Here is an 8,986-nt window from a genome sequence, read left to right as displayed (position 1 = left end):
GGCACTGTCTTAAGCACTTACCATCATTATCTCATTTGATCCTCACAACAACCCTGGGAGGGAAGTGCTATTACTATCTCCATAAAAGATAAGTTGTTTTGAAAGCTGAAGGAGAAGTTTGGGATCATTTCTTACAGGGGTTCTTAATCTGGGGTCCATGAAATTGTTTTATTTTAATTAACTATTTCAGTATGTAAGTGGGAATTCAATATAATAAGTATTTCAATTCTACTGGTTTCCTTTGTAATCCTATACATTTTATTGTATGCATTTAAAAACAGCATTTCGAGAAGGGGGTCCATAGGCTTCAGCAGCCAGTCACAGGAGATTACGACACAAAAAAGTCCAACCCCCTTCATTTTAGAAGGGAGGGAACTGAGGTCCTGAAAGTTCAAGGGATTTACGTTAAAGGGATTTCTTAAATCCAGGACGTTAGAATTTAGAAGCCTAGAAAGGCCAACCTTCCTTCTCGTTACAGATCGGGGAGCCCGAGGCTCGCGGATGCCACCTCGGGGGCCCGAGGCTCGCGGATGCCAGGGGTTAGAACCCAGAGGCTCCGTTCCCGAGGTCCAGAGCTGTGTCTTGACCTCCACACTGGCTCTCCAAGGTCTCCAAGCCCAAATCCAGGGCTGTCTCCACGGGTCCATCCTTGGGCCCAAGTTTGAATAAAGCCACCCAATAGGGGCGCTTCAGGGCCAGAACGTAATCCTGCTCTCCAAGCAGAGAGTGAGCACACTTTAAACCACTAGGCAGTATTCCTGGGTTCGAATCCTGCCTCTCCCTGCTCCTCATTGCCTGCGGGGACTTCTGCTGGCCTCAGTTTCCCCACCCGTGAGATGGGGGAGGTGGTTGCAGGGCCCTTTTCCATGCTGTTGATCATCCTCCCATTTTCGGTTGGTCCACAATGGTTTGCCCGGAGTATCTCCCCCTGGAGCACCCGGGCTGACCTGCCATTTGGGCGCACCCCCTCCCCGCCCCCCAGCGCGTAGCCCAAGGCCAGACGCCACGTGGTGTGCCCTTCATCTAGGCTGCTTGGCTTGACCTAGCTGCCAGGTAGGCTGGTCTCCATCCCCCGAGGCCCGGGAAGGCGGGAGTGGGGGGGCGGGGAGAGGGCCCGGCACGCGGCGGGGGGCCTGGGGGGTGGGGCCTGGAACGCGGCGGGGGGCTCAGGGGGCGGGGCTCTCGGCGCACCTGCCCGAACCCTTGTCCACGGCGACTGCGCGAACGTTCTCCTGCCCCTTCTCCCGCCCTCCGCCTCAGTGTTTCCGTGGAGACGAGGATGGCGGCTACGCCGGACGCGGTCCTCCCGTGAGCCGGCGTGGAGAGTTGGCGCGGGGCCGGTGGCCGAGCACTGCGGTGCCCAGTCCCGGCCCACCGAGACGTCAGTCTCAATCAGACCTTTCCCTTCTCTTTCCCTCCCTCCCTGTCCCTCTTCCTTCCCAGCGCAAGCCATGGAGGACGAGGAGCGGCAGAAGAAGCTGATCCGCGGCAAGGCTTTGGTAAGCCTGGCCCTTCCCGGGGAGGGCGGGGAGGTGGAAGCCCGGGGCGAGAGCGGGCCTGGGCTCGGGCCCTGCTCCCAGCGCGAGGTGGCGGGGAAGGGCGCTGTCTTGGCAGCGGGGGGTCGCTGGGCCGCCCCTTGGGGCTGGGCTCCCCGGTGCCTGCGCCCCGCATCGCGCCAGCTGCGGACCCCGGCCCGGGGGAGCCTTCCTGAGACCCGGCTTTTGTCTCCTCCTCGGTGGTTTTCTGCCGATTTCCCCCCTTGGGGAAGGCGGAAAAGCGGGGCGGGGTCTTGTCTGCTCCCTGTGCCCCCCAGATTGCGGTGTCTTTTGTCTTCTCTCCCTTTCTCCCCTGGGCCCCCCCCCCACGCACGCAGCTGAGGTGCAGGTTTGGACAGGTGGGCTCCTTCCTTTCCTCCCTGCACAGTCGCAGGGGGGCCCCCACCCCGGGTTTGGCGCTGGTGGACAGCGGGATCGGCCTGTGACAGCTGTCCGGGGACGGCCCTGCGCAGCTATGTCCTGAAGGTGCCACGAGTGCCAGCTGTGAAATCCTGCAGGGAAGGGGGGCGTGTGTTCAGGAGAGGGGTGACCTCTCTTCTCGCTCTTGACGTTTGCAGTTCTTTGTGGTGGGAAGGGGGCTAGCGGCCTTGAGGTGAACGGAGGCTTCAGGGAGGATCGCTCGGCATGTTCCACAGTTGCGGGACAAACTTGGCTCAACAGTGATGTGTTTGGGTTAAAGCGAGCAGACAGTTTAATCACTTTAATTTTATTTTTTAACGTGACTTTAAATTGCTTTTCAGAATGGTTGGATCAGATCACAGCTTCCCCAAGGAGCCGTTACAACACTGGTTATTTCTATCTTTTGTTATCTATGCTGGAGATACTTTAGCTGTATCGTACCTGTGGTTGTAAGAATCACTGACCTTGTACTTTAAGGTTTTCAAAGCACTTTACACGTTTGATCTTCACCATCCTGTGGGTGCTATTTTTATTTCATAGATAAGGAAACCCACCCAGAAGTTAAGTGATTTGCTCTTGTTCCTACAGCTAGTAAGTGTTTGAGGCAAAATTTTCACTGTGGATTATTACATAACGGATTTACACTAAACATATTATTGGGAGAAGTGACTTGGTGGTGTAGAAAATAACCTGGAGTCAAGAGAGACGGAGGTGTGAATCTTGCCTCTGTCACTTAGTAGCTGCTGTCCATGGACAATCACTTCTCCTCTTCTGCAAAGTGTGGGGGTAGGGAGGATAGTGCCTTTCTTATGGTTTTGTAAGCGTCAAATTAATTAATCCATCCAATGTTTTTTGTAAACTTTAAAGTGCTACAAAAGTATCAGCTATTATTGTAGACAAGATGCAAGTTATAATAATCTCTTTTAAAAAAACATTTCTGAGAATATTTATTGCTCTAAAATGCCTTTGGGCTTTTTTGGATCATATTCAGACCATCTTTATTAAAGATAAGTTTTAGTATTTCATGACTTAAGAGTTTTAAACTGTCATTTTAAAGATAATTACTAGTATTTAAGTACTGAAAGGATTCGTGATATGGATATACCTATCATTGATTTGAAATCTCCCTTCCTCCCCTTCTATTTGAGTTGCTGTGGCCTAACCAAATAGTCAGCACCTGGTAGCCCAACCTGCTTCTGCTGTGCCTTTTCAAACTTAACTAGGCAGGTCCTCCAATAAGGAACCATGTCCATACTTTTTTAGCCTTTTCTAAGTCCTGCCAAATTTGCTGGCATAGCTTTCCAGTGTCACTACCGGTATTGTACCTGCCCATATGATTGGCTGTTCCTTTCAAACTGGCCTCCCCCGAGTGAATTCAACAACAGAACCAAGTTTTATCTGTAGACAAATTGGTGTTAATGGTTAAGATTTTAGTGAGTACAGCTTTCACTGAGTCTTCACATTAATACATCTGGGCTCACTTTATTTAGAGTCAAGGCTTGAGTGACTGAATTTATTCAGTTGGGTTTTTTAAGTGCTGGGAGTGAAGAGAACATTCTTAGAAGCCTCTTTATTGCTGCTTCAGTTGCTGCATTCCGAGTTCCTGAGTAGAATGTTTGATGTTTGTGTACAAGTTGAGGGAGCAAGGAGGCTATATCTTCAAAAAAGCAATCAAAGAAGATGTGGTTTAGTGAAAGATTGCTGGATTGGGAGCCAGGGACTCGGGATTGGTCAGTCCAGGACACCTTTAATGTCCATGTGACCTTAAGAGAGATAGTTTTTTATTCTCTCTTGTCTGAAGTCCCCTTACCTGTAAAATAAGAGAGGGGAGTTGATTTTTTTGACCTTCAAGGACATTTATAATTCTAAAGCTTTGATCACATGATCTGATTTTACAAAAATCCTGGTTTGACTTTTAACCTGGAATTTTCTCTACCTTCAATCCAGGTATCATTCTTTAACTGAAAATAAAACCATTCTGAAACAACATAGCTTATTGTTTGGACAGTGATACAGTGTATCATTTTTTTCACAAGGTTCAGAGACTGACAGCATTATAAAGATCATGCAGTCCATACCCCGATCCCAAACCCCACAGATAAGAAACAGAGGTGAGAGAAGTTCAGTGACCTACTCAGGGTCACCCAGGATCAGAGAGGAAACTTGAACCCAGGACTCTTTTCACAAAACTAGAATTATAAATCTTCTGGGTTTTTAAAATTTTGTCTTTGACAATTCTGCATGAGAAAGGTCAGAACCCCTATTCCTCCTACCTGATTCTGCTTAGAGAAGCTGCATAAGCATGCTGAACAGAGCAGGGTTTAAAAGGGAGGAGGGGGCCAGTGTTTGTAGTAGCTGATCTCTAAGGTATCTTGCTTATTATCTGGGTGCCTACAGGAAAGTCACTTAATCACTTTAAGCCTTAGGTTTCTTATATTTAAAGTCTAGATAATAACATTTCTGCTGCTCTCCCTCATGGAGTTGTAAGGACAGAAAACCCTGTATAAATCATAAATTCCTACTATTAGAAATTTAACCTTTCTTTTAGAAGAAAATACTGATATTGCCACGTGGAATTGAAATCTTTTTTTTAATTGTGAAAGACTTTTTTTTTTTAAAAGACTTTTTTTGAGAAAGACTTTTGAAAAGTAATTTTCTGACACTAGTGGTACTTAGGTTGAAAAGAGCAAAAAATGTACTTTATTTTCTAAAATCAGTTACTTATAATTGGGCCTTTTGTCTAGAGCCCTAGAAATAAAAAATTTCTTATTAACCTCCAAAGGCAAACAGTTGTACCACATTTTACTCCCTAAACATAGTTATCTTATTTTTATTGATGTCTTTTGGTTTTATATTCATTTCTAAATCTGTATTTCCCTTGGACCTGTTAGACAGTCATTTGTAATAATTATTTTAAAAGAAAGAGAAAGAAAGGCAGTTCTGCAAAACCAACAATCCCTCTTAATTCTAGTGCATTCTCTCTGTTGATTATTTCTCATTTTGCTTTGTATATAGCTTGTTTGTACATATTTATTTGCATATTATTTACCTGATTAGATTGTGAGCTACTTGAGGGCAGGAAGTATCTTTTGTCTTTCTTTATATCTCCACTGCTTAACACTCTTAGCCCCACTGGCACATGGTAGCCATTTAATAAATGTTTATTGACTGACATACGGTGTATGCAGTATTCCACACCAAGAGTCCCTTACCTCTTCAAAGAAAGGAAGTAAATATATTTTCTCAATTATTATCTCTCCTCCAGTCTCCCATTATCTTGTATTTATTTTGTCTATCCTACACTGTCCTTAAGGTCAGGGGTGGTTTCATTTTCTTTTAGTATCTCTTGTACAGTGCTATAGCAGTTATTTAATAATGGCTTAATTGATTGATTCTCCAGGGCCAAGTTTGGTCATAATTACTAATATTCAGTTTATTTTTTGTTTTGTTTTGTTTTTCCATCTTCGTTATCATTTATTTCTTTTTTCTAGAACTGTGCTAGCATCATTCTGGATGGTATTATAGAGATGTATTGTTGAGAAAGGCAAAACAAACTGCCCATGCTGCAGAACTAAATGGTTAATTTCTTTTCCTGTCAAAACTATTGCATTATTTTTTCAAAGTAAAAATATTTGCAACTTTATATAAAAAGAGAGCATTATGGTATTTGTGAGCAGAACCAAGTAAAGGTCGGTTTTGTTAAAATCCGCAGTAAATTATTAGAGGTGCAAATGCATACTCTGTATTTCATAAAATTCTATTAATTCTCCAGCAAAATCCCACAAACCACAGCAGTACACTAATGTACAGAATTTTATATAACTGACAGTACCTTTTTTCTTAGGAAAAAAGTCAATACAGTAACATTAAAACTAAGCTAACATTCTTTTTTGGTGGCCTCATGCTTTTTTGCTTGAATGGTAAGACTGTTAGTCTTTTTTACTAAATGTTCAGCAATAAACAAAATAGTTTTCGCCGGAAATGTCCAGTACCACATTAATACTACATGAAAAGCAGTGAAAAAAATTATATTGGTAATTAAACTGCTCAGTCCCACAAATTCTCAAGTATTGAGCTTATGAGTAAGGAAAAAAATTATAATTTCTGGACCTTGGAAATTAAAGCTACATTATTCTAATGTGAAGAAAGTAACTTTCTTTCAGCATTGTTTTATGCTTGTTTACAAGTACTGAGTCTTATTCAGTTCTTTTTTTTAAAGGTTTCTTTTTTCCCCTTAAATAATATTTTTCCTCAATTACATGTAAAGATAGTTTTCAACATATCTTTTATAAAATTTTGAGTTCCAAATTTTTCTTTCTTCCTTTCCTCTCCCCTCCCCAAGAGAGCAAACAATCTGATATACGTTATACGTGTATAATCCTGTTCAACATTTCCACATTAGTCATGTTGTGGAAGAAGAATCAGAACAAAAGGGAAAAACCACAAGAAAGAAAAAAACAAAAATAAAGTGAAAACAGTATGCTTTCACAGTGTTCTCCTGGTTCTCACTTTACTCAGCATCAGTTCATGTCAAGTCTTTCCCGGTTTTTCTTAAATCTTCTTGCTCATCATTTCTTATAGCACAGTAGACTTCATAGTTCTTTCTTGCATCATGGATAGCATTTTCCATCACAAGTCTTTTGGAATTGTCTTAGATCATTGTATTGTTGAGAAGAGCTAAGTCTCTCATAGTTAATCATCGCACAATGTTGCTGTGCACAATGTTCTCCCAGTTCTGCTCATTTCACTCGGTATCAGTTCATGTGAGTCTTTCCAGGTTTTTCTTAAATCCACCTGCTTATCATTTCTTATAGCACAATAGTATTCCATTACATTCACATACCACAACTTGTTCGCCACTCCCCAATTGATGGGCGTCCCCTCAGTTTCTGATTCTTTACCACCACAAAAAGAACTGTTATAAAAATTTTTGTATGTGTCTGTCCTTTTCCCATTTTTATGATATCTTTGGGATACAGACTTAGTAAGTGGTATTGCTAGATCAAAGGGTATGCAGAGTTTGATTGCTCTTTGGACATAATTCCAAATACCTCTCCAGAATGGTTAGATCAGTTCACAACTCTGCCAACAATGCATTAGTATTCCAATTTTCCCACAATTTCTCCAACTCCAATTTACCATTTTCTGTTTCTGCCATATTAACCAATCTGATGGGTGTGAGGTGGTACCTCAGAGTTGTTTTAATTTGCATTTCTCTAATCAATAATAATTTAGAGCATTTTTTTTTCCATAGGATTATGGATAGTTTAATTTGTTCCTCTGAAAACTGCATGGTCATATCCTTTGACTTGTAATTTTATAAATCTGTGAGCCTTATTAAGTTCTTCAATTGGAATCAGTTCATTGCCAATAGCAAGGGAAAAATGTGTACAATTTATAAGTGTTCTTCATGGTATTGGAGCTTTGTTGGAAAACTATATAAATCTCAAAGGATGAAACTAAGTGAAGGGATAGAATAAGAGGAGAGACTGAAAAATGGGCTATTTAAAGCTTCTTATAGAAGAAGCTCTTAAAGAAGGAACTAGGAATCCAGGAAGGCAAGAAGAACTGAGCAGATAGAAGTGATCTGTTAAAGAGAGGCAGCATGATACAACTGAAGAAGTCTGGATTTGGAGTCAGATGACCTGGCCTCACATGGCAGCTGAGCTACAACTACTCAGGTGACTGTGGGCAAGGAATTTAATCTTTCTGGGTCTCCTCTGTACAATGAGGAGATTAAATCAGATGACTTTACAGCTGTAGATCTGTCATCCCATAGGAAAGGCAGAATGCAATCCAATAAGGATAGAGTTAACAAGGAGGGTTCCCGTATATGTTAACAATCCCAGTGAAACTGAAAGTTGGATAGTAGAACATTCAAAACAGGAAGTGAACAAGGAATGTATTTGAAGACGAAAGAGTCACAGGTAAAGAGTACATTATTCCATGAAGCAAATATCCTTTTTAAAGTTAATGAAATAAAACTAGACTCTACAAAATATTGTATATATTAAAACAAAACATTATTTTTCTGTTACGCTCTGTCTGCATTTCAGTAGAAATGCATGTAATTACATTTTATCTCAAAATGCACAATATGTGAAAAACTCAAATTGATTCTCTTGCCGTGAATCATCAGCTATAAGGAATTTCCTTGTTCATTTTATATACTAGTAAAATTCATTTTAAATTTTCATACCATTAAAGCACCTTATGAAAAGTTAATTTTATTTAAACTTTATTTGCAAATTATAGTTTGCTTCTATTAATTCTGAACTTTTCATGATAGTGTAGTGGAAAAAACACTGGACTTAGAGACAGAAGACTTGGGTTTGAGTTTTGTATTTGCTACGTTATTAACTGTATGACTGAACAAATCAGTTACCTTTCTAAGTTTCAGCTTTCTTATCTATAATAAGGAGAAAAAAGTGCTTTCTGAAGTGTGGAGTGTTATATTATTAAACCATCACTACTAACTGTAGCATTGTGCTGTATTGTGCTCCCCTGCTCAGGGTTAGGGAACCTACAGTCTCAGTGCCACATGTGGCCCTCTAAATCCTCAAGCATGACCCTTTGATGGAATCCACTTCCCTGGTATCATGTTCTAAATTTATAAAATGGATTAAGGGTTGGATTTAAGATCCCTTCCAACTCTGAAAGTCTGTATATGAAATGCTACAGTAATTGTCAGATACAGAGAGCACTGAGATAGGTTTCAGGGACTTGAATTCTGGTCCATATTTTTTATGGTTTAATGATCATGGACCCTTTGAAGACCTCTAGTGAAAGGGAATCCACTACCTAAGAGCTACCCCATTCTACTTGGGGGCAGGTAAATTATTAGGATGTTGTTCCTCACAGCAATCCTAAATTTGCCTCTTTGCAACCTCTCCTCATAGTTATTTTACTTGGCTCTGAGATCATTCTCATGAATATATCCTGTTTGCATGTAGTTGATAGTATTGTGTGTCTCATTAGAATATGAGCTCCATGAAGGCACGATCACTTAACTGTGGACTTCAGCTGCTCCG

At 41.5% G+C, this 8,986-nt stretch overlaps 1 protein-coding gene across 1 annotated transcript in view; it reads left to right on the top strand.

Annotated features, from left to right (window-relative positions):
• Positions 1-836: 836 nt before the first annotated feature.
• The window catches only part of LOC140531807 (A-kinase anchor protein 9-like), a 90,579-nt gene continuing 82,429 nt past the window's right edge, over positions 837-8,986 (top strand). The window contains exons 1-2 of the mRNA XM_072650519.1: positions 837-893; positions 1,047-1,499. Of these exons, the coding sequence (XP_072506620.1) occupies positions 837-893; positions 1,047-1,499 (510 nt within the window). The remainder of the gene's footprint in view (positions 894-1,046; positions 1,500-8,986) is intronic.

The sequence above is a fragment of the Notamacropus eugenii genome, chromosome 3 (assembly GCF_028372415.1).
Source record: "Notamacropus eugenii isolate mMacEug1 chromosome 3, mMacEug1.pri_v2, whole genome shotgun sequence".
Classification (NCBI taxonomy): Eukaryota; Metazoa; Chordata; class Mammalia; order Diprotodontia; family Macropodidae; genus Notamacropus; species Notamacropus eugenii.
Note: the sequence above shows the minus strand (reverse complement) of the source record. Positions and strands in the feature narration are given on the sequence as shown.